This window comes from Elephas maximus, chromosome 2, assembly GCF_024166365.1.
Source record: "Elephas maximus indicus isolate mEleMax1 chromosome 2, mEleMax1 primary haplotype, whole genome shotgun sequence".
In the NCBI taxonomy this organism is placed as follows: Eukaryota; Metazoa; Chordata; class Mammalia; order Proboscidea; family Elephantidae; genus Elephas; species Elephas maximus.
The window spans coordinates 166,197,512-166,225,418 of NC_064820.1; the positions used below are offsets into that span (position 1 = coordinate 166,197,512).

The following is a 27,907-nucleotide window of genomic DNA, read 5'->3' on the forward strand; positions in this document are numbered from 1 at the left end:
TGATTTCATGTGTTTCGGAGTAGAACTGCCCTCCATTAGTATTTTCATGGCTATGACCTTTTGGAAGCAGATTGCCAGGCCTTTCTTCTGAGGCTTGTCTGGGTAGGTTCAAACCACCAACCTTTTGTTTAGTAGCCTAGAGTGTAGCAATTTCATCCACCCAGGGACTTCTTAGAGCATTATACCAATACATAAATCATAAGTGTATAATGATACAGTGAGGAAATTGTATATAGCTAAGTGTCTTGTGAGCATTATTATTCTGAAATTAAATAAAGAAATGTTCAGGTTTGTCATGCATAAATTGTTTCATTTATTGCAAGGTAGTCATGGCAAGACACTCAACTAACACCTCAAGACATTCATTTATCACTGGAGAATCAGAATTAACAATTACAATGTTAGTTCAATGATTAGAGGCAAGATTTTAGACTTCAGGCGTTTACCTTTTCTCAGTGGTCTCGCGAGGAGACTTGACTGCCTTGTAGCTCGGGTCTGAGGTCACTTGTGGTGGGCGGTATCTCACAGACTTTCAGTCTTCAGAGAGAGCGATAGTCAGAGTGATGTTTTGCTGCTGTCTTTCCTCAGCAAGAGAGCAGGAAGTGAGGGTTTATATACAATTTCTTCACCTTCACTTCACAAAATAAGGCTTAGGTCCTATCATGTCTAACCAGGATTAATATGTTTTATTGTCAGTTTCGAGAATTGTTGTATGACATGTTTATGTCCCAGGGAAAATTTATAGAGATCTGATTTCTTAGAAATTAAGGGGGTTGTCATACGACATATTTATGTCCCTGTTTACTGCATACTTCCCATACTTGTATTATCTATTTCCAAGTTTAGAACAACTTTATAATGATTTATAATCTCTAATGACTGAAAAGTTTCTAATGACTTACAGGTAATGGTTAAAAGCATCATAGAAGTATACATGTTTCTATTTCTAAGATCAGAAACTCTTTATTTCTAGCTTCACATTATAAGTGACTTATACATAGGTGGCACAGTGGTTAAGAGCAACAACTGCTAACCAAAAGGTCAGTAGTTGGAATCCACCAGCCGCTCCTTGGAAACCCTGTGGAGCAGTTCTACTCTGTCCTATAGGGTCACTATGAGTTGGAATTAACTCACTGATGACGGGTATACATAGAGGTGTTAAAATATTATAAAGCTAGGTATATACCCTAGAAATTGAATACTAAAGACACGATTAGACATATGCACACCTATGTTCAGTGCAGCACTATTCAAAATAGCAAAAAACGGAAACAGCCTAAGTGGCTATCAACAGATGAATTCATAAACTAAATGTGGTACATACATACAATGGAATACTATGCAGTCATAAAGATTAATGATGAGTTTTCAAAATATATTATACTCTGGATGAAACTGGAGGACATTATGCTGAGTGAAGTAAGTCAATCACAAAAGGACAAATACTTTATGATTTTGCTATTATAAAAAGACAAGAACAGGTGTACACACTGAAACCAATGTTTGCCGGTAGTTACCAGGGATAGGTCAGGGGGAGAGGAGATCACTCTCCAGATAGTAGACCCTTGTTATTTTGGAGAATGGGAAATACAACACCAAATACAGGTGAAGTGTGTGCAGCTTGACCAAAGTGAAGGATGTCACTAAGTAGGCAAGAAAAAAAGGATGTTTATGGTAAATGTTAGGACATACACAATTATGCAACAACACTACATAATAAGACTATGGACACATGTGTATGAATGTATGTATAGAAGCGTGTAAGTATGTATATATGTGTACCTAGGCGGACACATATAGATGGATCTATACACGGAGCTCTGGTGGCACAGTGGCTAAGCACTTGGCTGCTAACCCAGAAGTCGGCAGTTCAAACTCACCAGCTGCTCTGTGAAAGAAAGATGTGGCAGTCTGCTTCTGGAAAGACTTACAGCCTTGGCAACGCTATGGGGCAGTTCTACTCTGTCCTACAGCATTGCTATGAGTCGGAATCAATCAATGGCATCAGGTTTTACATGCAGATGTATTATGTGTGTGTGTACTTAAGTGCAGGCATCCGTATATCTTCATATGTACAATAAAGCACATAGAGAGCTCAAACCCGGATACTTATTAGACTTAACCAAACAGCTGGTGAGATTGCTTTATGGGGTCTGAAAACATAGGACCATAGTCTCATGGGACAACTAGGTCAACTGGCATAATATAATATATAAAGTTTATGTTCTATATCCTAGTTTGGTAAGTAGCATCTGGGGTCTTAAAAGCTTATGAGCGGCCATCAAGACTTCCTGGACTAGTTGAGACTGGAGGACTCCCCAAGACTATCACCCAGAGATACTCTTTAAACCTTGAACGAAAATTATTCCATGAGGTCATTTTTAGCTAAATAACAGATTGGCTCCTAAAATGAACAATATCACCCCTGAATACTGCGTTCCTTTGAAAAAAGCATCTATATGAGACCAAATGGTCAATATTTACTCTACAGCAAAAACAAGAAATCAAGGGAGCAGGGAAACTGGATTACTGGAAATGGAAAAACCAGAATGGAAATAATAACAAAGCTGACACGCTACGTAAAATATAAGCAATCTCACTGAACAAATTGTGTAGAAATTGTTAAATGGGATCCTAATTTGCTGTGTAAACTTTCACCAAAAATGCAATCAAATATTATTAAAAATATATATTATAAAAAGCACTGTAGAAGCATACACAATAGTGACTTATACATAGGTGATTTGAGAGCATCGCAAAAAGCACCCATAACAAGTGTGTGCCCCAAGTACTGGACTGTATACAGTGTGAAGATAAATCTTAATAATTAATGTCTTAGGGATGCCTAGAGAAACAGAACCAATGATACATATGTGTATGTATACATTATAGAGAGAGAGAGAGAGATTTACTTCAATGGATTGGCTGATGTAGTTGTGGGGGCTGATAAATCCAAAATCTGTAGGCCAGGTGATAGGCTGGAGACTCGTGCTGACTCATGGAATCGTTGGGGGGCTGGCAAGTCTGAAACTATAGGTCCGGCATCAGGGTGGAGAGTTCTGCAGGCTCCAATTCCAAGACCCTTAGGCCAGGCAACAAGAAGAGTGCAAAGTGGAGACACAGAGTGAGTTTTGCCAAAATATCTATTTCTAGTCTGGAGGCAGACCACACCCTAAGGAACTCCCCTTTCAACTATTGATTATATTACATTGGCTTACATTGTGGAAGGTGATTAAATTACACTGCATTAGATTACATTATGGAACAGCAACTAGTTTACCGTTTGGCCAAACCACTGGGAACCATAACCTGTTGTTGTTGTTGTTAGGTACTGTCGAGTTAGTTTCCACTTACAGCAGCCCTATGTACCACAGAACAAAACGCTTGTCTGGTCCTGCGCCACCCTCACAATCATTGCTGTTTGAGCCCATTGTTTCAGTCACTGTGTCAGTCCATCTTGTTGAGGGTCCTCCTCTTTTTCACTGACTCTCTGCTTTCCCAAGCATGAAATCCTTCTCCAGGGCCTGGTCCCTCCAGATAATATGTCCAAATCTCATTAAGACGAAGTCTCGCTACCCTCCCTTCTAAGAAGCATTATGGCTATACTCCTTCCAAGACAGATTTAGTCATTCTTCTGGCAGTCCATGGCATATTCAGTATTCTTCACCAACACCATAATTCGAATACATCATTTCTCCTTCAGTTATTCTTATTCATTGTCCAGCTTTCACATGCATATGAGGCAATTGGAAATACCATGGTTTAAGTCATGTAACCTTAGTCATCAAAGTGACATCTTTGCTTTTCAACACTTTAAAGAGGTTTTTTGCAGCAGATTTTTCCCCAATGCAATACGTCGTTTGATTTCTTGACTGTTGCTTTCATGGGTGTTGATTGTGGACTCAAGTAAAATGAAATCCTTGATAACTTCAATATTTTCTTCGCTTATCATGATGTTGCTTACTGGCCCAGTTGTGAGGATTTTTGTTTTCTTTTTGTGGAGGTATAATCTATACTGAAGGCTATCGTCTGATCTTCCCTGATAAGTGATTTGAGTCGTCTTCATTTTCAGCAAGCAAGATTGTGTGATCTGCATATCTTCCTCCAATCTTGATGCCTCGTTCTTCTTCATATAGCCCAGCTTATCAGATTGTTTGTTTAGCATAGACATTAAATAAGTAATTGAAAGAGTACAAGTTTACCACACACCTTTTCAATTTTAAACCATGCAGTATCCCCCTGTTCTGTTTGAAGGACTGCTCTTTATGCATGTACAGGTTCTGCATAAGCACAATTAAGTGTTCTGGAATTCCCATTCTTCACAGTGTTATCCATAATTTGTTATGATCCACATAGATGAATGCCTTTTTGTAGCTGGGAAAACATCTTTCTTGTATTGTCTGCTTTTGGCCAAGATCCACCTGACATCAGCAATGATATCCATTATTCTACATCCTCTTCTGAATATGACCTGAACTTCTGGCAGTTCAGCATATTTGAATTATCTTCAGCAAAATTTTGCTAGCATGTAATGTTATTGATATTGTTTGATAATTTCTGCATTCTGTTTGATTGCCTTTCTTTGGGATGAGCACAAACATGGATATCTTCAAGTTGTTTGGCCAGGTAACTGTCTTCCAAATTTCTTGGCATAGACGAGTGAGTGCTTCTAGCATTGCATCTGTTTGTTGAAGTATCTCCATTGGTATTCTAGGGGGCTCTTGCTTGCACGTGTCCTGGGAGCCCCATCACTGTGCCCCAGACTCCTCAGGCTGCTGCTCATGCAACATTCAGTGCTTGGACTCACCGCATCTGTGCGGAGAATGGGCCTCAGTGTTTTAGGACCAACTCAGCCACGTGCAACTTGGACAAGTTCCTGGAGCCCCAGTTTTCTGCTCTGTGGAGCTGAGTGATGCGACTCACCTCACAAGACTCCTGAGAGGGTTGCATGGTGTGATGTATGCAGAGTACTCCTTAGGGGCACACAGAAAGCTCTTGATGAACGCCTTCTGCTATTATTGTTATCTCTGAGGTCAGCTTTCCTCTTGTTCTTCCTCCTCCCTCTGACTTCTTACTGCAGTTTATTAAGGGCCATTGTCTTTGTGCGTTTTGCACGCAGTTTCTTGTTTAATCTTCCCTGAACCCTGTTAGATAAACTGTATCAATATTCCTGAATAATATTGAAGAAACAGAGTCTTACAGCTAAGAAACAAGCTAATAGTTAGGGATCCAAGATTTGAACGCATGAGTGTGATTTCATGATTCTGTCCGGACAGGAGGCGAGGAAGATTCTATTTTAAGCCAATCCCCAGTTCCATCTGCTGATTATTGCTGAGTACTCAGGCACTTCCCGTAGAGACATCTTGATCCAGTTATTGTCATCACCTACCATCCCCCCTCCCTAGATGTCATTTCCCTCATTTTGAGCGACAGCTGAAATCACGACCTGCTGTCACCTCCCACTCCCTATCCTATGGTAAAGAGAACTGTTGTAGAACCTGTTGTAGAGACAAAGTAGACCCAGTAAGAGATGGATATGACTAATGAAATGATCAGAAATATACAAAGAGCTGAGAGTGGGGGAAGATATTTGGAAATACCATAATCACAGATCCTGTCTGCATTAGGACCATAGCCCCTGAGCCCTGTGCCCACAGTAAGTCTTCAGGTCATCTGTGAAACACTCGTGGTACTATAGGAAAGCCAGGACATTACCTCCAAACTTAAGGCAAGCAGAGATTACACTTGTCTAGGGAGCTGGATGAATAGCAATGTGGTTGGGCAGGGGCAATGCTGGTTGGATGTGAGGACGGAGCTCTGGGCTGGGTCCTAGCTGGGGAGACTTTCTAGAAAGGGAAGAGTGAACATTGAAAGGGAACTCGGAAGTGTGGATTAATGAAGCACAATACACTTTTCGTAGGTCTTTAAATTACTGGTTGGCAGATAAATTGGCCTCCCTTCCTAAACTCTGTCTACCTGCTCCTAAGCATGTAGCCTCCTCATACAAACCCATCTAAAAATGCACCCTGGGTGGGCACTGGTTTTTGCAGAGTACAGACTGCCCCACGATGGTTGTGAGGGGTCAGCACAAGGCTCTGTTCTTTCCCAGACCTTTTCTGTGACTGTGTCCGTGACCCAAGCCAGCCTCCCCAAACCTGTGGGCCCACCTGTCCACCCAGTACAGTGCCCTGAGGAAGAGAAACTTAAGCACCGTGGCCCCAGACCCATCTCTCTTGACCCACCCCCCCTACCACCTGCTTCACTCATATGATCCAGCTGCCCTGCACCCATGATGGGGCTTCACCAGCTGCCCAGTGGACCTGGCTGAGTCCCAGTGTCAGGGCTTCTCCGTGACTGTACCTGCCCAGGCTTTTGTGTCACTGCCAGGCCACGGAGGGATGTTGTCAGTTCTGTGTGAGGTTGGAGTGTCCTCCAGTAGGTGTCAGTATGCTCATGAGTTTGTTTGCATGAGACTCCAGGACACTGGGCCTCATAGTGCTGACCTGGAAGCTTAGGGGATTCCTCAGAATTAGGCCTGGGTTGCATTTGTCCACCCCACCCAACTCCATTCTCTGAGAACTCTACACAGATTATACCACTGGACTTCCTCCACCCCAGAAAGGTGTCAAGGAGCCCTTGAAAAGAGCGATTAGGACCTTCTGGAGGGAGCCCAGAGACCAGGCTCAACTAGAGATGGATAGCCATGCTTAGATAGGAGAAACAGCCCCTGTGAGGAACATCTTCCAAAGCCTTCTGAGAACTCCAGTGAGGTATACATTTCCTAAAGGAACCAAGTACACAGTCACACACACATGCATACACCTGAAGCAAGGGAATCATAAAAGGATTTGCCTTAACTCTACTCTGTACTCTGACATATTCTAGTCAAGTCTAGTCTAGTCTATTTTATGAGGTTTTCTCTTCCCTCCTCACCGCCGCCCCCCCCCCCCACTTTTTAGTGCTAATTACATCTCATTTTATGGATTGAATTGTGTCTCTCAAAAAGATATGTTGAAGTTCTAGCCCCTGTACTTGTGAATGTAGCCTTGTTTGGAAAGAGGATTTTTGTTTTGTTCTCAGTTAAGTTTAGAGCAGAGTAGGGTAGGTCCTAATCCCATCTGAGTGGTATCTTAGAAAGCTGAAGAACAGACAAAGAGATAGAGTCACACACTCAGGGGCAAGACAGAATGTAAGGATCTGTCTATAAACCAAGGAGTGCCAAGAAATGCCAGGGGTTACCAGGAGCTGGAAGAGTCAAGGGAAGATCTTCCCCTAGAGCAGAGAGAGAAAGAACTTAGTGCTGCCAAAGCCCTTAACCCAGACTGTCAGCCTCCAGAACTGTAAGACAATTCTGTTTTTCAAAGCCACTCACTTTGTGATATTTTTGTCAAGGCAGCCCCAGGAAACTAAGACACTCCCTAAATACATTTCATGACCTAAGGCATGCAGACAGGTTAGTGGAGACTCCATGCAGAGCTATGTATACTTCGTGCCATGCCCAACTCTCCTGAGCCCCAAACAAATGGACTCGTAGAAAAGTGGGGCCAAGCCTTGCACCAGATAAGAACTCTGGGGTATCGGTGGCTTTCATGTGCCCAGAAAACAACATGAGCCAAAGCCCTGGGTTTCTTCCCCATTTGATCATCTTCAGAAAAGCCTGAAGGAAATTCAATATGCTAATTTATTCCAGGAAGGCATGATATTTTTCTGTATGATCCATGAACAGGGCATTTTCTGGAAAGATGGTAGAAACTGCTACCCCATACCCCTCACCCCACCACACACCTCATTAAAGTCATCTACAAAGGAAAGGCTTAGTGCCTGCAGTGAGGACAGGTCTCTCCAGCATAGGTGAACATTTTTAACTTAGAGGAATGATTAGAGGTACATGCTCCATTCCTAAACCCCCACCTCCCAGGTCCCTATTCCTTGGGTCGTTCAGCCTGGTGAACAGATGGAATTGTTTGATGGACTATCACAATTTCAGGCTATCCCAGACATTGCCTGTGGCTGGTCCTGACCTCAGGAGGACATCTCCAGGTTGAAAATGAAGAGATTCTCCTTAGACTCTAAGAAAATATGAGTGGCACATCCTGCCGCCTTTCTCCAAATTGGTTCCTATCATAAAATATCGAATGCTAGGATTATCTAGGTGAAAGGCACCGATCGGCTATGCTTATGGGTGGGTAGGGTTTGAGATAGCCAAAGTATTTGAGGGTGTTTTACTTGGGTCCCTTAGGAATGTCAGAGAGGGGACCTGCTTTGAATTTGTCACTGAAATGAAAGAACCCAGACCCCAAGCTCAACTGCCCTTGGTGTCAAGGATCCACCTTGTAATGTCTCAATATGAGCCCAGTCATTAGCCAAGTTGCCATCTTAGCAGCCCTCTCACTTACCAGCTCCTGGAAGCAGAGGGGTGTCCGTGATCAGAAGTCAGGGACCACTCCTGGGACTTCACCCTTTTCCCTGGGAAGGGCTCCCTGCCCTCCCAGACAGAGGCAGCGCCCTCTGAGTCTGTCCAAAGCTTGAATCCAGATCCAGATTTTCCAGAAGGATATGAGCAACTTGTGTAGAGGTTGGACTTGTCTTAGGAACAGCAAAGAGATCTAGAGAGGAAGCACCAGAAAGTGACAGCCTGCTACCTCTGAATTTCCTTTCTGCAGCCAGCTCTCACTCCTTTGCTCTTTCTATAAACAAGTCCTTCTCCCTGGCCACACCCTTCCCCCTCCAAGGGAAGTGATTTCCACACTGATTGGTTTCAGTTTGTGTTCCTGGAAATGATTCTAGTTCTCAAAGAGCAGAGGCAGAAAGGGTTTCACTTTCTTATGTCTAGATGCTCCAGGGTCCAGATGGTGCAGGAGACAGAGCAGCTCCGTTCTATGCCCACATAGGCAGAAGGGCACCAGGGAACTCCCTGCAGCCTGTGCAGGAATCCGTGCCTGAGTGGCAATGGGCCCCTGCCCACCTGTCATGCCCCACCCTCCTGCCAGCCCTTGTACTTGAACCCTCCGTGGGTGGCAACATTCAACCCCCAAGTCAGACCCGGTCCCGCAATAAATGCAGACACTATGGAAAGGTTGCTTCTCTGGGGTTGCCTTGCCCCTGCCCAGCTCTGTTCCCCCACTTCCATGCCCCAGTCCTGCTCTGGACTGTGGCATGCTCCATCCAGCTCAAGGTCCTGCACCCTGCCCCCAGCCCTCTGTCCCTCTACCCTTTTATAAGCACACTTGCTCCTGTCATTAACTGCTGTCTCTGACCTCTCTGACCTCTCACATTTCCTTGACTGACTCACAGTACTCAGCTCATCCTCTTTCTCCCCACCATCCATGGTGGTGTCCTATTTCATTCAAGTGCCCCTAGTCTCCTGCTTTGCTGTGGGCCTCACTTACAGTGACTTTTACCTGCTCACAGCCTCCTCCACTGTCACATGGTCCCTGGCTGCCCTGAGCATCACCTGAAAATCCTCCACACCCACCATCCCTAATGCAGATGTCTCGCCTCTCACCGTAGACCGACTACCCAGCCTACTTGCTCAAGGTAGCTTCTCTTCCTTCACTCTCTTTGAGGTTTGCCACTTCCTGTTTTCCCACTCTTTCCTATCCTGCTGAGATTCTGTGGTCTTAGATTTAAAAGAAGTATCTTCTGATTGTGCTTCGAACGCTTTCCACCCTCCTCTGTCCTCTCATCTCATCTGTCTGCAAATCCTAGGGTGGATAAACAAACAGCCCCTCCTCCCCGTGCCTGGACAGCTGGGACCTGCTGGAGGAGAAGGTATACTATGGCAGATGGGCTGGCTATGAGCTCACAGTGACACAACTCCCCAGGCGCTTTCACGACCACAAGTAGCTTCTTATGGTCCTCTCAGCCCTGTTTTCTAATCAGGTTGATGACTTACTCTCTATGCCCCCTCTGCAATGTAAGCTCCATGGCAGTGGGACACATACTGCCTTATCACCAGTGCCTACAATAGAGCCTGGCATGTAGTGGGTACACAAAAGAAAGTTGTCAGATGTATGAGACCGACCTCATACCCAAATCTCTGAGCTCCCTCCCCTCCTGACCCATACCAGGTGGCCATGCCCATTTCTTTGCTATAAAAGTAGAAGCAGTCAGAGAACTGACTCCAATTACACAAAGGAAGTCAACAAGCCACACTGAGCTTCATTCTCATACTCTCACACATTAAGGCAGAAAAAAAAGCAGAAGTTCCTGCCTGCTCCACCTGGAAAAATCCATCTCAATACCCTTGATTGCCTTTCATGGGCCACATGCCAGCCTCTGGAGCATTGATGTTCCCTGGGCATGGGGGAGTGTGACTGCCTGGCCTTCATCACTTCCACTCCATGGCCAGGACAATATGGTCATTACCAGGGGAAGATAGGCTAGCAGGATAGTCTGAAATCTTGAGCAGGCTTGCAAGACCACACGTGGTTTAGCTGTTGCACGTTGACCGCTACAGCCACAGCCCTCCTGACTCTCCCTACATCTTCCCGTTCCATCCATAAAGGCTTCTCCAACGTTTTAGTCTGCTCTGAGTTTCTCTCATGCCCAGTCCTCTGTAAGGGCTGTTTCTACTGGCTGGAACAACACTTCACAAGGCTACATCTCCTAGCTCTCTACTCTGGCACCCCGGCCTTGGGGAGACTCCGTCAACAAAGCCACTGACACTGCCTCAGGGCCCGCTCCCTGCTTCCCACATGCCCTGTCCTTCCTCTTCACAGCACTGGGCACACTCATGACCACCTAACACAATATTTTAATAGATTTGTGATGATCTGTGTTTGGCCCTAGATTATGAGCTCAGAATCTGAGGCACTGCTCGCTGTGTATCCTCAGTTATTGACCTGGTGCTGATTGATCTGCTGGCAACCATGAGAAGACAGTGTGGTTTGAGTCCCAGCACTACTCACTTCTTGCTGTGTGACCTTGGGCAAGCCACTTAACCTCTCAGTGATCCCCGTTCCCTTATTCTGAAAGGGAAGCAGTAGGAAAAGTTCCCTGGAGCTTTGCAGTCAATAAAGAGATGCCCGGGGCACAGGGTGAGACTGTCAGAGGATGGTAGAGTGGCTCTGCTTCCCCAGGGTTTGGGCAGAGACACCAAATGCTGATAACAAGTTGGGAAGCCACTTATAGAGCTAACTGACAGGTTGAGAGGTGACAGGCCAACAAGGATCACTTAGGGGGTGTATGTCATGGGGATGTGCTGTCACTTCATGTCAACAGTGTGGGCCTCAGGGAGAGCACAGTGGCTGGACATGGTCCCTGGATTAGTCAGCCTCAGCTAAAAGAAGCTGTGTGCCCCGCCTGTTGCAGAAACCAAGGAGGGGGTAGGAGGCCTGCAGATGGGGCCTTTCCTACCCCACATATCCTAGTATCTGAGTGAGCCCCTCATTGTGCCTCCTAGGAGAGGGTCAGTAGGGATATTTTCCACCACCGGAGGCCATGGAAACCAGATTGCAACTATACCACAAGAGTGAGTCCTTCCCTGCCCCTTCCTGGGTCAGGCTTTGTGTTTCACCTTTTGGCACTTGTTGGGATAAGTCTAGTTACAGTTCTAGAAGCAAAAATGGGTGGTAAGGATGAGGTCTGAGAACATTCAGCAATGTCTTGTAAGGCGTCTGTCTCAGGTGATGCCCCAGGCAATGATTCAGAAACCTCCCCAGGTGATTACTCAGATGAAGCCACAGGCAATATCTCAGACGAAGACTCTTCAGACACAGCTGGGTTAATCTCATCAGATGCAGGTGGAGGGGCTATTGGTTTTACTGTGGAGGGTGGCTTAGCAGACAATGATGGAGTAATCTCTTCAGCTGGGAGCGAGAGGGCTGGTTCTGTTGGCATAAGTGATTCAATGGAATTTAAGGGCTCAGTGTCCCCAGCTTCCTGATTATCTGCCCATGTGTCCACATCCCAAGTTTTGGGATCCCATTTCTTCCCAAATCAATGTCCTCACTTTAATTTTAGATGTCTTTTGAGGTTGGGGATTCGATTTGCATTGTAGTTCAGCTACTCTTACAAGAAAACTCTGGGTTCGGTTTCCGGCAATATTAGCTCTGTTACTACAAGAAACAAGGCTTTCTTTCAAGGCAGAAGTGGAGACTTTGAGGTCATTTATGTGGCACTTGGGCTGTGACTCTGAAGCCCTGACTTCATCTCTTTCTTTCACTACTTTGTCTAGCGAAAGTAGGACCAACCAACCAGCTTCCTTAGGCTTCTCACTCTCACAAATTTGTAAACAGGTATCAGACATGCCCAGAGCCTTGCCTCTCCTCAATACCTTCTCTATTGGTGGGAATATTTTGTATATTTCTATTGCCATCTCATGCCATGAATTAGCAGTGCCCTGTTTATTACTGGAAGCAGAGTCATCAACATCTTTAAGATTAACCAAACTTGCAAATCAATTTAGAAAAAATCATCCTTACAATTTTGTTTCTCTAGAATCACTCTTGGTACCAAATATCTTAGGCTGGTTCTCTAGAGAAGCAAAACCAAAGCATCGTATAAATATACAGAGAGAGATATTTATATCAAGGACATGGCTCAAGTATTGGTTAAGGTTGGAAAGTTCCAAGTCTCTGGGTCAGGCTGGAGGCTTCTTCTGACTCACATAGCTGCAGGGGCTAGTGAACCCAAGTTCAGCAGGTCAGACAGCAGGCCGCTGGCTCACAGGCTATGTGGACTGACAAATTCCAAGATCAGCAGGTAAGCTGCCAGATGAAGTCCCAAAAAGCAGAGGTCAGATGAACAGGAACCAGCAGCAGGATCCAGAACAAGCAAAGTGGGAAAGGTGGAAGTGTGCAAGAGGGTAGCAACAAGGTGTCCTTTGTGGTACTGGGTGGCAAAAAGATGCTAGGGCTCCCTGCAAGCACAGTAATTAATCTACAGAAGACCATCTTTGTAAAGGAGAGTGCGAGCCACCAATAAGAAAAAGGAATGTAGAAGTATGGCATTCTTTTTGTTTATAAGCTTGGGCTCTTACTTTAGTAGAAAAGATAATAGACTCTGCTTCTTAAATTCTTCTGTTCGGGCTGAAGTCTCACATGTCTATTTTCAGTGCAGAAGGGAACTTATGTGGGGAAAAATTTTTTTTTTTTTTTTTTTTTATGTGGGAAGGCTTGAGTAAAATCAGTTTGGCTCTTAAGGTCTGAGATCATCGAAAAGACATTTCCTTTTTGTGTTGTATATTCTGGCTTCAAAATCTTTAAATACCCAATGTTGTTCCGAAGTCATTTGTAAGAAATGTACATTATTAAAAGACAGTTAAAACATTCCAGAGTACGTGATTATAGGGAACCAGCACTCTTTTCTTTCTTGCTTGAGAAATGTACTAATTGTTATGCCTCTTTTCTACTGGAAGACATGATTAGTCAAAGGCACAGCCAGTTAGAAAGCTCCTTCCCCCTTGGTTATTCTGTTTCAAAAAATTCTGCTTTCAGTTAACGGTCAATCACAGTGGGCTCAGGCCCTCTGCTCCACAGCTTGTGTTCAGACTACTTATCAATTCTCTGTGCTATCTCTGATCTTTAAACGGCTCAGTGTTAGTCAGAGAATCAGAGCAAGGAATCCTAGGACAGATTGGGGCTGGCTCCCTATTTTAGGTGATAGTTTTTATTTAAGTTACCGGGTCATGTAATGTAGACAGATGTTACCAGTTTGTGAAATCCTAAAGGAATGTTAATTCCAAGTAGGACAGCTTTAGAAGGAAACAGTTGTGAATTCATTGAAATGTGAATTCGTAATGTTAAACAGGTCTTTTCTATACCTTTATACCATGCTCCCCCTATTTTCTAGCCTGTGAGTATTTTTATCTGGATAGTGGGAGATCATGGGCTATCCTAAAGGTGGAAAATAAAAATTAAACAAAAATGAAATAAAAAGGACCATTTGCTGAGTATTTTCTGTATACTTGACAACTGAGGATTGATTGGTTGCCTCCTCAAATCCACCCTACCACCATAGGAACGTGGTGATGTTGTTGCAGTTTTCAGGTAAGGAAATGAAAGCTCAGGGAAGGGACTTACCCAAAGCCAGTTTGGCGGTAGGTGGGAGAGCCAGAATTTGACCAAAGGTCCGTCTGATTCCCAAGTGCAAAGCTCTCAGTCACTGTATCACAAGGCCTCTCTCCTTCTTCTGAGGGTAGGAGGATTTTGATGGGTCTTGGGCAGAAGAAAAGCTGGTCCAGTTCTCTTAGTTGCTTTGGTTGTTCATTTGTTTAATGTCTAGCTCCTTTCTCTCTGCCCTCTACTAGAATGTAAGTTCTGTGGAGAGACCTGGTCTACCTTGGGGATTGCTGTATCTCCAGCTCCCAGAATATACACAACAGACAATAAATATTTAATAAATGAATAAGTGTGTACAACTAACCATGGAAAATGGAAGCGAACTTTTCTTTTAAAGCTTTAGGTGAAAGTTTACATCACAAATTAGTTTCTCATTCAAAAATGTATACAGAAATTGTTTTTGTGACATTGATTGCAATCTTTGCAATGTGTTGGCACTCTTCCTCTTTCCTTTTACATGCCAAATTCCCCATGTCCATTCGTCCAGTTTTTCTGTCCCTTCCTACCTTCTCATCTTTGCTTTTGGGCAAGTGTTGCCCATTTGGTCTTGTACACGTGATTGAACTAAGAAGCACATTCCTCATGTGTGTTACTCTTTGTTTTATACACCTGTCTCATCTTTGGCTGAAAGGTGAACTTTGGGAGTGGCTTCAGTTCAGAGTAAGCAGGGTGTCAGGGGCTGTAGACTCAGGAGTTCCTCCAGTTTCTGTCAGACCAGTAAGTCTGGTCTTTTTTTTTGTGAGTTTGAATTTTGTTCTCCATTTTTCTTCTGCTCTGTCCGGGACCCTCCCTTGTGATCCCTGTTAGAGCTGTCAGTGGTGGTAGCCGGGCACCATCTAGTTCTGGGCTCAGGCTGGCTGCGGTTCATGTGGTCCTTTAGTCCTTCAGACTAATATTTTCCTTATGTCTTTGGTTTTCTTCATTCTCCTTTGCTCAGGACAAGATGGGACCCATAGATGTATCTTAGATGGCCACTTGCATGCTTTCAAGATGCCAGATGCTACTCACCAAAATAGGATGTAGAACATTTTCTTTATGAACTATGTTATGCCAATTGACCTAGATGTCCCCCGAGACTGAACTGACATTTTTGTTCATAATATTTTTGTTAGTTTATCTTATATTTGTAAATTCAATGAAGTACATCTTAGACTAGTATTTAACAGGCTTATTAGCAGCATATATAGGGTTTTGCACAAGAATAAAACATACACGGCCCCATATGCTTTCTGGAGACCATCAGCAGTCTAAGTGGTCATCATTTCCCTCCTGCTCACCAGCCTTCCTCCCCACCCCCAGTGCTGGCCTTTTCCTCCTTCATTTCCACTCTCCAGTCAAAGTAACCTTTCTCCCAGTGGAGGGAGGGAGTGGGCTGTCTCATTAAGGGGAGAGCAACTCGGAGTATGTAGCAAGGTATATGTAAGTTTTTGTGTGAGAGACTGACTTAATTTGTAAACTTTCACTTAAAGCACAATAAAAATTATAAAAACAAAACAAACAAAAAGTGACCTCTCTCTATTTCTCTTTCTTTCTGTTCCCATTCCTCAACCAAGTGCTATTTTCACACCCTTTGCTTTGGTACATTCCTTCCTCCCTTTGGTTGCAATGCCATTGCCAATCTTTTTTTTTTTTCACTCATTCAGGACTCCACCTGTGTTCTCCTCCTGGAGGCTTTTTCTGACTCCCCCAAACCCAGTTACATACCTCTCTTCTGTGTGCCCCTCATCATGCTGGAGAATTGTCTCATTGGGCACTACTAGTCTGTTTCTTTGAACAGCCTCTATCATAGTCCCATGAGGGCAGGGACGCAGGTGTTTTCATCTCTGTTTCTGTCCACAGTGCCTGGTAGACAGAGAATAAATAAAGAAAAGTGAAACAAAATAAAGAGGATAGCTTGCCTATTCTGACCATAAGTCTTAGAAAGCCATCCCCTTTTAGAGACAAAGGAATCCCTATCTGTCCCATCCCCTCCTTTTCTAGAGATGAAGGTGACTCCCCTGAGGTCATATAATTAAGTACAGCTGAAACCCAGGACTCTGACCTCCCAGTCCAGTGTCCTTTCTTCCATTACTTTTTCAGAAAAAAAAAGTTTTTTTTTTTGCTTGTTGTAAAGGCAATAATTCTTCCCACCATTCACATAGTGAACATCCTTCCACTCTTTTCTGTGCATATATATACACAGACATGTGTATGTACGTGTTACATAATCATATAGCTACAGGCATACCTTGTTTTTTTGTGCTTTGCAGATACCGCGTTTTTTACACATTGAAGGTTTGTGGCAACTCTGCATCGAGCAAGCCTGTTGGTGTCAATTTTTCAACAGCATGTGCTCAGTTCGTGTCTCTGTGTCACATTTTGGTAATTCTCTCAATATTTCAAACTTTTCCATTACGAGTATACCTGTTACGGTGATCCATGATCGGTGATCTTGGATGTTACCGTTGTAATTGTTTTGGGGCACAATGAGCCATGCCCACAGAAGACAGTGAACTTAATCGATAAATATTGTGTGTGTTCTGACCAATCCACTGACTAGTTGTTCCCCCATCTCTCCTCCTCCCTATTCCCTGAGACATGACAGTATTGAAATTAGGCAATTAATAACCCTGCAATGGCCTCTAAGTGCTCAAGTGAAAGGAAAAGTCGAATATCTCTCACTTTAAATCAAAAGCTAGAAATGATCAAGCTTAGTGAGGAAGGCATGTCGAAAGCCAAGGCAGACCAAAGGCTAGGCCTCTGACACCAAAGAGTCAGCCAACTTGTGAATGCAAAGGAAGCGTTATTGAAGGAAATTAAAAGTGCTACTTCGGTGAACACACGAATGATAAGAAAACAAAACAGGCTTATTGCTGATACGGGGAAAGTTTAGTGGTCCGGATAGAAGATCAAAGCAGCCACAACATTCCCTTAGCAAGGCCCTAACTCTCTTCAATTCTGTGAAGGCTGAGAGAGGCAAGGAAGCTGCAGAAGAAAAGTTTGAAGTTAGCAGAGGTTGGTTCATGAGGTTTAAGGAAAGAAGCCGTCGCCATAACACGAAGGTGCACGGTGAAGCTGCAGGTGCTGATGTAGAGGCTGCGGCACGTTGTCACCCATGAGGCCTCGCTGAGATAATTGACGAAGGTGTCTGCACTGAACAACAGGTTTTCAATGTAGGCAGAACAGCCGTATATTGAAAGAAGACGCCTTCTAGGACTTTCTTAGCTAGAGAGGAGAAGTCAATGTCTGGCTTCAAAGCTTCAAAGGCCAAGCTGATTCTCTTGTTAGGAGCCAGTGCAGCTGGTGACTTTAAGTTGAAGCCAATGTTCGTTTACCATTCTAAAAAGCCTAGGGCCCATAAGAGTTATGCTAAATTTACTCTGCCTGTGCTCTGTAAGGGGAAAAATAAAGCCTGGATGACAGCACATCTGTTTACAACATGGTTTACTGAATATTTTAAGTCCACTGTTGAGACCAACTGCTCAGAAAAAAAAGAAAAAAGCAATTTCTTTCAAAATATTACTGCTCATTGAGAATGCACCTGGTTACCCAAGATCTCTGTTGTCTGCCTGCCTGTTAACACAACATCTATTCTGCAGCCCATGGATCAAGGACTGATTTTGACTTTCGAGTCTGATTATCTAAGGAATACATTTCATAAAGCTATAGCTGCCATAGATAGTGATTCCTCTGATGGATCTGGGCAAAGTGAATTGAAAACTTTCTGGAAAGGATTCACCGTTCTAGATGCCATTCGTGATTCACGGGAGGAGGTCAAAAGATCAACATTAACAGGAGTTTGGAAGAAGTTGATTCCAACCCTCATGGATGACTTGGAGGATTTCAAGACTTCAGTGGAGGAAGTAACTGCAGATGGGGTGGAAATAGCAAGAGAGCTAGAGTGAAGCCTGAAGATGTGACTGATTGCTGCAATCTCATGATAACATTTTAATGAATGGGGAGTCGCTCCTTATGGAATGAGCAAAGAAGTGGTTCCTTGAGGTGGAATCTACTCTTGGTGAAGATGCTGTGGACATTGTTGAAATGACAACAAAGGATTTAGAATATTACATAAACTTAGTTGAAAAAGCAGTGACACGTTTTGAGAGGATTGCCTCCAATTTTGAAAGAAGTTCTACTGTGGGTAACATGCTATCAACCAGCATCACATGCTACAGAGAAATCTTTCATGAAGGGTCAATCAATGTGGCAAACTTCATTGTTGTCTTATTTTAGGAAATTGCCACAGCGACCCCAGCCTTCAGCAAGTACCACATGAGCAGTAAACAGCCATCAACATCCAGTCGACGCCCTCTACCAGCAAAAGGGTTACGACTTGCTGAGGCTCAGATGACGGTTAGCATATTTTAGCAATAAAGAATTTTTTTAATTAAGGTATGTACATTTTTTAAACATAATGCTATAGCACACTTAGTAGACCACAGTATAATATGAATATAACTTTTATACGCACTGGGAAACAAAAAAAATTATATGACTCGCTTTATTGCGATATTCACTTTATTGTGGTGATCTGGAATCGAACCCACAATATCTCCAAGACATGCCCGCATAACAGCTCATATTTATTGAATGCTTATAGAGTAGGTTCTGTTCTAAGTGTTTACCTCTGTTAACTCATTTATTACTTCCAGCAACTCTGTGAGGTATATACTATTATTATCCCTGCTTTACAGGTGAGAGAATGGAGGTGTAGAGAGGTTAAGTGTCTCAAGGTCTCACAGCTAATAAGTGGTTGAGCCAAGATTTAAACCCAGACATTCTAGCTCTAGAGCCTATATTCTTAACTCCTACTCCATACCACCTCTATCCATAATACTTTGTAATCATCTTTTTTAAAAAAGTTTAGATATAATGTACTTACAGCAATAGTTACCATTTTGGGGAAGTTCAGTTTGATGAGTTTCAGTAAGTGGTAAACCACCACCACAATCAAGATATATAGAATATTTCCATCACCCCTAAAAGTTCCCTTTTGCTTCTTTGTAGTCAGTCCATTTTCTTACTCTCAGCCACTGGCAACAACTGATCTGATGATTTCTGCCCTTATAATTTTAAAGTTTTGCCTTTTCTTGGATCTCATAAAAATGCAATCACACGGTATGTAGCATTTTGTGCCTGACTTCTTTCACTTAGCATAACGCTTTTGAGATTCATCTGCACTGTTGCCTGTAGTTTGTGTAGTTTGTGGGTTATTGTTTTTTGTTGCTGAATAGTAATCCGTTATATGGATGTACCAGAATTTTTTATTTCATTCACCAGTTAAAGGACATTTAGGTTGTTTCTAGTTTTTGGCGATTACAAATTAAAGCTGCTGTGAATATTCACATACAGCTCTTTATGTGGGTATATGTTTTTCCTTATCTTAGATAAATACTCAGGAATGGGATTCCTGGGTTATACGGTAAAAGAATAGGTTTAACTTTGTAAGAAAATACCAAATTGTCTTCCAAAGTAGCAACATCATTTTGCATTCCCTGAAGTAATCACTTCTCATCCGCACCAGCAAATTATTTATTGGTAATATTTGTATTCTGGAACTAATCAAATAATTATTTCTACACGGCCTTGTTGGAGCCCTAGTGGCCCAGTGATTAAATGTTTGGAGGCTAACCAAAAGGTTGGCAGTTCAAATCCACCAGCTGCTCCTTTGCTCCTTGGAAACCCTGTGGAGCAGTTTTACTCTGTCTTCTAGGGTCGCTATGAGTCGGAATCGACTCGACAACAACAGGTTATGTTTTTAGGTTACGTGGCCTTGTTAGAAGAAGTTGCTACTTAAAAGAAGGGTTTCTGATTTAAGTTTTGTTGTTTAAAAAATATGGTTCTTTACCTTTGCATTTTACAAATATAGCCTCTTACGATGAGAGGGGGATGGACGAGGATGAGTGATCTTTCTCTCAAAGGCTCCTGGTAGGCTGTGAGTAGGGGCCATGGCGGGTGATGGCAACACACTTGATTCTTATACTTTACCTATTTTCCTCCTGGGACAAAAGCTCAGAGAGTTGTCACTTCCATGCTCTCTACTGTGTGCCTTTCTCAGCTTTCAAGTGCTGAGGAGCCTTGTGTGAAGAAGAATATGTGTTGCCAGCCTCACTCCTTCTCCCTTTAGATGGGAATACCTGTGAGTGTCCTAGTCATAGCTATTTACATAGTCAGCTGGGTAGCTTTTCAATTCAGTCTGGGGGTGTAGCTGTCCTGATGGTCTACCCAGTGATTTGAACAACGGGACTAGGACATCTAGGTAGTAAAATCAATGGTGCAGTAAGAGGAAGCTGACAGGATAAAGGCAGAAATCTTAAATTTTGGGTGGACTGCTGCTATTGTCTAATACATTGCCTCTGATGCTTGCTAGCATTTTAAGACGTTTTATCCTTTCTAAACAAAAAGGTCAAATACGTACTGAGCTGTAATCCTCTTTTAGAGGTTTTATCAGCAAAATATTTGCAATTTGCTAAATGTTCATCATTCATTCATTTGTTCATTCATTAAGCAAATTTGCCAATTAATATGTCTATGGTTTTATGGTACCCTTCTAGGTGCTTTTTCGACGTAGATGCTTCCAGAGTTTTTTCCTTGGTACCTTTTTAATGCACATTGGTATCTCTCACGTATAAACATTTTAAAAACAAATGTCCAGTAAAACAGACTCTGGTTGTAGCTCCTCATCCCAGTTTGGCGCTGGCTTTGCACAAGAAGGGAGGGAGGCAGGGGAGAGAAGAGGGAACTTGGTCATGTCATGCTGCATGTCTGGCAGACCCTTTTGGTTCTGAGCAAAGACACCAACTGTTCACTATTTTGGGTGAATGAGGTTGGTTGGTTGCTATGAGCATTTTCTCTAAGCGGACCTTCTTATCTTTCAGCTCCACACATTCAAATCATCACAGTCCTGCGATTTGCCATTTGGGTAGAGGAGTGATGTGTCTGTGTTGAGGCCTGGTGCTGACAGGAAGAAATGTTTTGCCTGGAGACTTACTCATTCTGACCTTAGTTGTCACTGCTCTTAATGCCCCACTCCCCAAGTAAACCTGAAGTAGAGAAAATACATTTTCTGTAGTGTTTTAGTATTAGAATAAGAGAGAATATATTTTCCAGTTTCGCTGTATAAGCTGTGATTAAAATCTTTAGTCTTTGAAAACGTTGATTCTTTGCTCTGGAATCTGTCTGACCATTGTTCCTTTGTAGAAAAACAAATTCCATTGTAGAAAAACAACGTAATCAAGATCTTTTGTTGTTGATTAAACCATGTTTCTCTCCGAGGTGACAAAAACAAGGAGCGATACTATCAGGACCCGAGATAATCCAGCAAAACCCAGACCTATCTTGTGACCAAAACCGGGATGGCGTAAAGAGGCCTGCAAGACGTCAATAGGTCACTTCATCATTATGTCCCCCTCAAAGAAGAATCAACATTCCTGGAAATCTCTAAACCCTGACCCTCTTCCTATAAAACTGTCTTGTAGCCTTCTTGGGGCAGACAGAACCTGGGAGAAATTTTGCCCCCTCTGTCTCTTGAACACAGTGTTCAATAAAGCCCTCTTGCTGCTTACCTCCTCCTGTCTCAGGATTGGCTTGTGGCAGGCAGCTCCAATCAGCGAACTGTGGTAACAAATTCTGGTGTCCAACGTGGGGTTGGGGCCTTTGCTGCTTGAGACATGGAGGCCCTGGGCCGGGCTGGGATCGGCCAATTAACCCTTAAGCGGCTGTTGGTTTTTTTTTTTTTTTTTACCTCAGAAGGGAAACATTGCCCAGTCCTTATTCTCCCCATGGCACCGCCTGTCCCTAACCATGCAGAAAGAAGGTATGCAAGGCACAAGATTGGCTAAGGAAAAACCCATGGGGCGAGTCCGTGAATCCTCTCCCTGTTGCACTCAGGGCCACGGCAGATAGAGCAAGCCCAGAGGGGGCTTCCACTCTTGGTTTCTGAAGCCAGTGCTGCATGGGATGACTGAACCTGTGAGTAGGTTCACATAAGGGACTCTTGGTGGCTCTAGAGTCTTGGTTCTGGTTTCCGGGTGTGTGAATGAGCTTAAGGCTATCAAGATTACCTCTGTCATTCTAAGGATTATCTGGGAGATTGAGGTCGCTACGGCTGTCAAGATTACCTCTGCCATTCTAGGGATTGTCTAGGAGGTTGAGATTGCTGAGCGTGACTGTGAGGTGGGCCAAGGAGTTGTGCACGTGTGTATGTATATGTGTGAATGTGGGAGCCTCACTTGAAGTTGACTGACAGAGAGTGCCCAACTGAGACACTGGAGGTACTGCACCGTCTCCATCACCGTGTCAGCCCCAATCTGTATAAGACCTTTTCCCAAACCCGTGAATACTTTTGGTCCCGGTTTTTGGAGGGTGACGACTGGTTTCATAAATATTCAGTAGAATATCAAGCTCAGGTGTTGTTGGAAAAGTGTCTCAGTGAGAATTGGGGACCAAAAAACGGTATCAGGGGCATTTTAACTGAAATTAAGTTGATAACAGCAGAGATGGAATTTCAAGTAGATTGGGCCACAGATTGCATTCGAGCAGAAAGCAGAAGGGCCAGGCCTTCCATCACAATTGAGAAACTACACTGGGGACCAGGGATGGGAGGGGGATCCTCCATATCAGTAGAGTCCCCCTTGAGATGCATTCTGACCAGTTGGAAGTGCTATAGTTATGCCCCAATAACTAAAAAGATGATGATTTTCTATGCAATAGTGTTTGGCCACAACATAAATTGGCAAGTCGGAAGCTTGGCCTGGGTTTGGGTCATTAAATTTAATACAATTTTTCGATTGGACCTGTTTTGTAGAAGAGAAAAGAAATGGGACGAAGTCCCCTATGTTCAAGGTTTTATGTCACTATATCAGAATATGCACCCTTCTAACCAAGTTCTTTTTCAAGGCAAAGAGAAGCCAAAAGTGCTTCCTGATTCTTCCAGCGAGGAGCCCTTGCTGGAGGGGTGGGCTCTGGTTCTGGTGGTGGCTCCTCCTCCTCCTTATGGTGGCAGTGATGCTGCTGCTGGAGGACAGTGTCGGATGAGGAGAATGCATACTTCCCCACCGGGGCCAGAACCAGACTCTAGTACTAGTCCACCAAGGGGAGCAGAAGGGGAGACATGGAAGAGATGGGTGGTGGAGACGTGGCTTCAAGTATGGTTTCCCCTTCTTGTGCTCGGCAGGGTACGGTTTTCAGTGAGGGAGCCCCTGAACACCAGGCAGGGCAACATCCCCTTCCAGAGGCACCAGCAGGGGTGGATGAGCAGACCGTCTCCTGAGGCCGATACGGGTATATACTCCATTTTCCATCTCTTATATAATTGGAAAAATCACACCCCACCATATGGAGTGACTCTAATAGCATGACTGAACTTCTTCTTTCTGTGTTCTCAACTCACCACCCTACTTGGACAGATATACAGACTTTACTAACTACCCTCCTTACTGCAGAAGAGAGTCGGATGGTGTTAGAACAGGCACAAAAGAGGCAGACAGACTACCTGATTTAGACTTTGATCAAGGCCCCCAGGGGTGGAAGCTGTCCCTATCCGAGATCCGGGATGGGATCATAATAGTGCTGATGGGCGAGGTCGACTTCAGCTATATTGGGATTGTCCTATTGTGGGTTTAAAGAATGGGGTGCCTAAACCTAAGAATTTGCAAAAATTAAGAGAAATAATACAAAGAGAAAAAGAGGACCCTTCTACCTTTTTGAAGAGGGTGACAAATGCTTTCTGGCAATATATGGATATGGACCCTGAGACCCCAGAAAATTCCTGACTTCTGAATATGACATTTATTTCCCTAAGTGCCCCAGACATATGTAAAAAGTTACAGAAGCTAGAAAGAGGTTTGGGCCTGCCTATAGGACAGCTGCTTGAAATTGCTTTCAAAGTATATAATAACAGAGACCAGACAGCCGAACAAAAGAAGAAACAAAAAATGAAACAGAAGGCTGATTTGCTGGCTGCTGCACTGTCACTTCTAAATTCTGAGAAAGAGAAGGGGACTAGAAGGGGGCTAAGGCCAGAACATAGACCAAGACCCCCTTTGGGGTCAGACCAGTGCGTATATTGCAAAAAGCATGGGCATTGGAAACTGAGTGTCCCGACGACCCAAAGAAACCGCGGCTGCCAGCCGCCTTGCAGGATTACTAGGAAGGACCATCCCTTGGAGATGAGTTGGAGTAATGGGGCCTGGGGTGGATATCTCCATTGGCCATCTCCCACCGTGAGCACTGGGTGACCCTTAAGGTGGGAGGACGCCCCATAGACTTTATCTTGGACACTGGAGCAACTTTCTCGGTATTAAACACAGCTGAATCGCCCCTTAGCCCAAGGACCGCACTAATGGTCGGCATTACTGGAAGATTGAATACTTGCCCCTTCCTACAACCTGTTAGCTATGAAGCTGGAAATGAACTCTTGTACCATGAATTCTTATACATGCCCAAATGTCCGGTCTCCCTTTTAGGGAGGGATATTTTGTCAAAGCTTGGGGCTCAGATATCCTTTGGGCCCTCCTGACTTTTAATTCAGTTTCCCCCAGAGGTTGCATGTGCTTTCCAGGTGGCCTTCCTTAATGAAAAAACAATACCCACTGGAGAAATCCCTCTTTATATACGAGTGAGAGTGAACCCGGAAGTCTGGGCTTCCAAAGGGCCTAAGCAAGCAAAGTCAGGCAAACCAGTAAAGAGTACTTTAAAGCCCGGAGCCCCAGTTGTCAACCAGAAACAGTACTCACTTCGTAAAGAAGCTTTGGAAGGCATGACACCCTTGATGCATCAGTACATAATGACTAACCTTTAAAGATATTGTAAGTCTCCCTACAATACCCCCACCTTGCCGGTAGTGAAACCAGGAACAAAGGAATACCAATCTGTACAGAATCTGGGGGAAAATTAACCAAATAGTAGAAGATATACACCCAGCAGCAGTCCCAAATCCCTACACTCTCCTTGTCACCATACCCAGCCAATGTAAATGGTTTTCAGTGCTAGATTTAAAAGATGCATTCTTTTTCATCCCATTACATCCTGACTCTCAGCAATTATTTGCTTTTGAATGGACTGATACAGCTACTGGGGCGAAACGACATCTTGCATGGCAAGTTCTAGTCCAGGGATTTAGAAATTCTCCCACTATTTTTGGAGAAATTTTGGCAAGGGATTTAAGATTGTTAAAACCGAACCGAGGTCTGGTTTTACAATATGTCGACGATATCCTGGTGGCTAGTGAAACTGAAGACTCTGATCAGAATACCGTCTCAGTTTTAAATCACTTGGCAGAGTGCGGGTACCAGGTATCCGAGAAAAAGGCCCAAATTTCTCTCCCACAAGTTAAATATCTGGGATTCCAGATTTCTCAAGGACAGCAAGACCTCCTTCCAGATCAAATGGAGGCAATCAAGCGGGTGGCAGTCCCTGTCTCAAAGTGACTAAGAGGGTTCCTGGGAATGGCTGGGTTTTATAGAATCTGGATTCCTGGGTTTAGAGTTTTGGCGAAACCCCTTTATGAAGCCTTAAAAAGAGAAGAAAGGGGAGCTTTAGTATGGACTAAAGAGTGTCAGCAAGCCTTTGGAAAAATTTAATATAAGTTGATGACGGCCCCACCGTTGGGATTGCCTGATTTGCAAAAGCCTTTGGAACTGTTTGTGCATGAGAGGAAGGGGATTGCTGTGGGAGTTCTGACTCAGACTTTGGGCCCGACCCGGTGCCCTGTGGCATACTTCTCAAAGCAATTGGACACTGTGGCTAGGGGATGGCCACCGTGTTCACAGACGGCGGCTGCAACCTGCGACTTGCTCCTGGAAGCTGAAAAGTTCACATTTGGCCAAAAAGTGACTGTAAATACCCCACATACAGTTCGTCCTCTCTTAGGAAAAAAGGTGGGTTCTGGCTTATGGCATGCCACATGGGACGGTATCAGGCCATCCTTTCAGATCATGGTAATGTTATTTTAAAAGCTATCTCCTCCCTGAACCCCGCTACCTTGCTGCCAATATCTGAGGACCCGCCAATGCACGACTGTGTAGAGGTAGGTCATTGAAGTCTATTCAAGTAGGCCTGACCTGTCTGATGTCACGCTACAGGATTCTGATGTTGAAATATTCACAGATGGAAGTACTTCATACATGAAGGATGTCGAGCAGCAGGATATGCAGTGGTAACCCTGACAAATATCTTGGAGGCTGCCTAACGGAACTTTGGCCCAGAAAGCTGAGCTTGTAGCTCTCAGTCGGGATCTCCATCTGAGAAAAGGGAAGTGAGTGACCTTTACATGGACAGCAGGTATGCTCATTTACTTTTACATTCCCACGGGGCCTTTTGGAAGGAGAGAGGACTCCTGACACCTGCTGATAGAGAAATAAAAAATGTGCCTGAGATCCTTGAGCTTTTAGAAGCCGTTCACAATCCCCTTCAGGTGGCAGTGGTGTATTGTCCAGGGCATCAAAAGGGGCAATCCCTTGAGGCCACTGGAAATTGAAAAGCTGACATAGAAGCAAAAAAGGCTGCCTTACAAGAATGGAGAAAGGCAGGACAAGAGCTAGCCCTGATCCCCCATTTAAACCTCAATGAACTCCCCCAGCCAACATATACCCCTCAAGATTTAGATAGAGCGAAGGAGTGGGAGTTTCAATCTTCGACAGGCTTTAGTTGCCTGACTAATTCTAAAGGAAAAATATTATTACCAGAAGACCAAGTATACAACATAATATCAATTCTACATGAAAACATGCACTGTGGAAGAGATGCAAGCCTCGAAAGGATTCAACAAATAGTTGCGGGACCAAAGATTCTTAAGACAGTATGTGAGGTCACTAAAAGAAGTCTGCTATGTGCTAAAAACAATCCAAAGAGAGTACCCCACCCAGCAAAGCCAGGAATCCAGCACCGAGGAAAGAGCATGGGAGAAGATTGGCAAGTAGATTTTACCGTGATGCCTCGAGCACCTGGAAACTTCAGGTATTTACTGGTTTTTGTAGACACGCAGTCTGGGTGGGTAGAGGTTTTCCTTGCCAGACTGAACGAGCTCGAGAAGTGACTAAGGCGCTACTTAAAGAGATTTTTCCCCGATTTGGCTTGCCACTCTCAATTCAGAACGACAACGGGGGAACCTTTGTGGCCCAGGTAAATCAAGAAATTAGTAAGGCCTTAGACATCACCTGGAAACTGCACTCAGCATGGAGACCACGATCTACTGGAAAGACCAAAAAGGTGAACCATATTTTGAAAAAGGCTGTTGCTAAACTTTGCCAAGAAACCCACTCCACTTGGTTACAAGTATTACCAATAGCCCTGCTTAGGATTCGGGTGGCCCCTCAGAGCAGACTTAAGTTCAGTCCTCATGAACTTATATATGGGAAACCATTCCTGAAATGGTCAACTTTCTCTACCTCGTCATGACAGAAGTTGAGAAGAGAGGTTGGGTCCAATCCTTAGGAGCAGTTATAAGTACCATTAACAAATACGCCTCTTCTCGTTTGTCCTTCCCCTCTGATATGCCTCTTCATAGGTTCAAGCCAGGAGATCGGCTCCTGTTAAAATCAACATCCAGAAGATCAACTGGCCCCCATCTGGATGGGGCCATATGAGGCCCTTCTGACTGCTCATTCCTCTCTGAAACTGGCCTGAGTAACTGCATGGTGCATCACACTAGAGTGAAAGCGGCCCCGCCTCCTGCAAAAAGACTAAGGAATCCTCATGTACCTGCACCCCAGTTCAAGGCCTAAAATATAGATTCTCAAAGATTCAAACATGGCTCTGATCCTTATTCTTTTTCTATTCCAGGTCAGGCCTGCCTCGACCAAAAAAGAGTCAAGCCAGGCTCCTACAATTCTCCAGTCAGGAGGCACCTCGACTTTACAAGT

The 27,907-nt window shown here is 44.0% G+C and overlaps 3 protein-coding genes across 24 annotated transcripts in view; 2 read left to right on the top strand and 1 right to left on the bottom strand.

The window, feature by feature from the left end:
- Positions 1–27,907, top strand: part of LOC126070179 (interferon-inducible GTPase 1-like) — a 186,387-nt gene that overhangs the window by 71,279 nt on the left and 87,201 nt on the right. For 3 of the 10 annotated variants that reach the window (XR_007516157.1, XR_007516158.1, XM_049874121.1), the window contains exons 1-2: positions 20,482–23,327; positions 27,828–27,905. The exons of 3 other annotated variants lie outside the window; for them this stretch is intronic. Coding sequence is in view for 2 of the 7 variants with exons in the window: in XM_049874121.1 (XP_049730078.1) it covers positions 22,262–23,327; positions 27,828–27,905 (1,144 nt within the window). In the remaining 5 variants the exon portion in view is untranslated. Of the gene's footprint in view, positions 1–20,481; positions 23,328–23,395; positions 27,906–27,907 lie in introns of those variants that run through there. 4 more of the 10 variants (XM_049874110.1, XM_049874117.1, XM_049874122.1 and 1 more) reach the window with 3 other exon arrangements.
- IRGM (immunity related GTPase M) overlaps positions 1–27,907 on the bottom strand; it is a 145,244-nt gene that overhangs the window by 65,555 nt on the left and 51,782 nt on the right. For 4 of the 13 annotated variants that reach the window (XR_007516161.1, XM_049874134.1, XM_049874140.1 and 1 more), the window contains 2 exons: positions 15,768–15,905; positions 8,397–8,606 (listed from right to left, as the gene is read on the bottom strand). The exons of 7 other annotated variants lie outside the window; for them this stretch is intronic. The gene's annotated coding sequence lies outside the window, so the exon portion shown is untranslated. Of the gene's footprint in view, positions 1–8,396; positions 8,607–9,401; positions 9,467–15,767; positions 15,906–27,907 lie in introns of those variants that run through there. 2 more of the 13 variants (XM_049874137.1, XM_049874138.1) reach the window with 2 other exon arrangements.
- Positions 1–27,907, top strand: part of LOC126070178 (interferon-inducible GTPase 1-like) — a 96,203-nt gene that overhangs the window by 33,705 nt on the left and 34,591 nt on the right. The window lies entirely within an intron of this gene.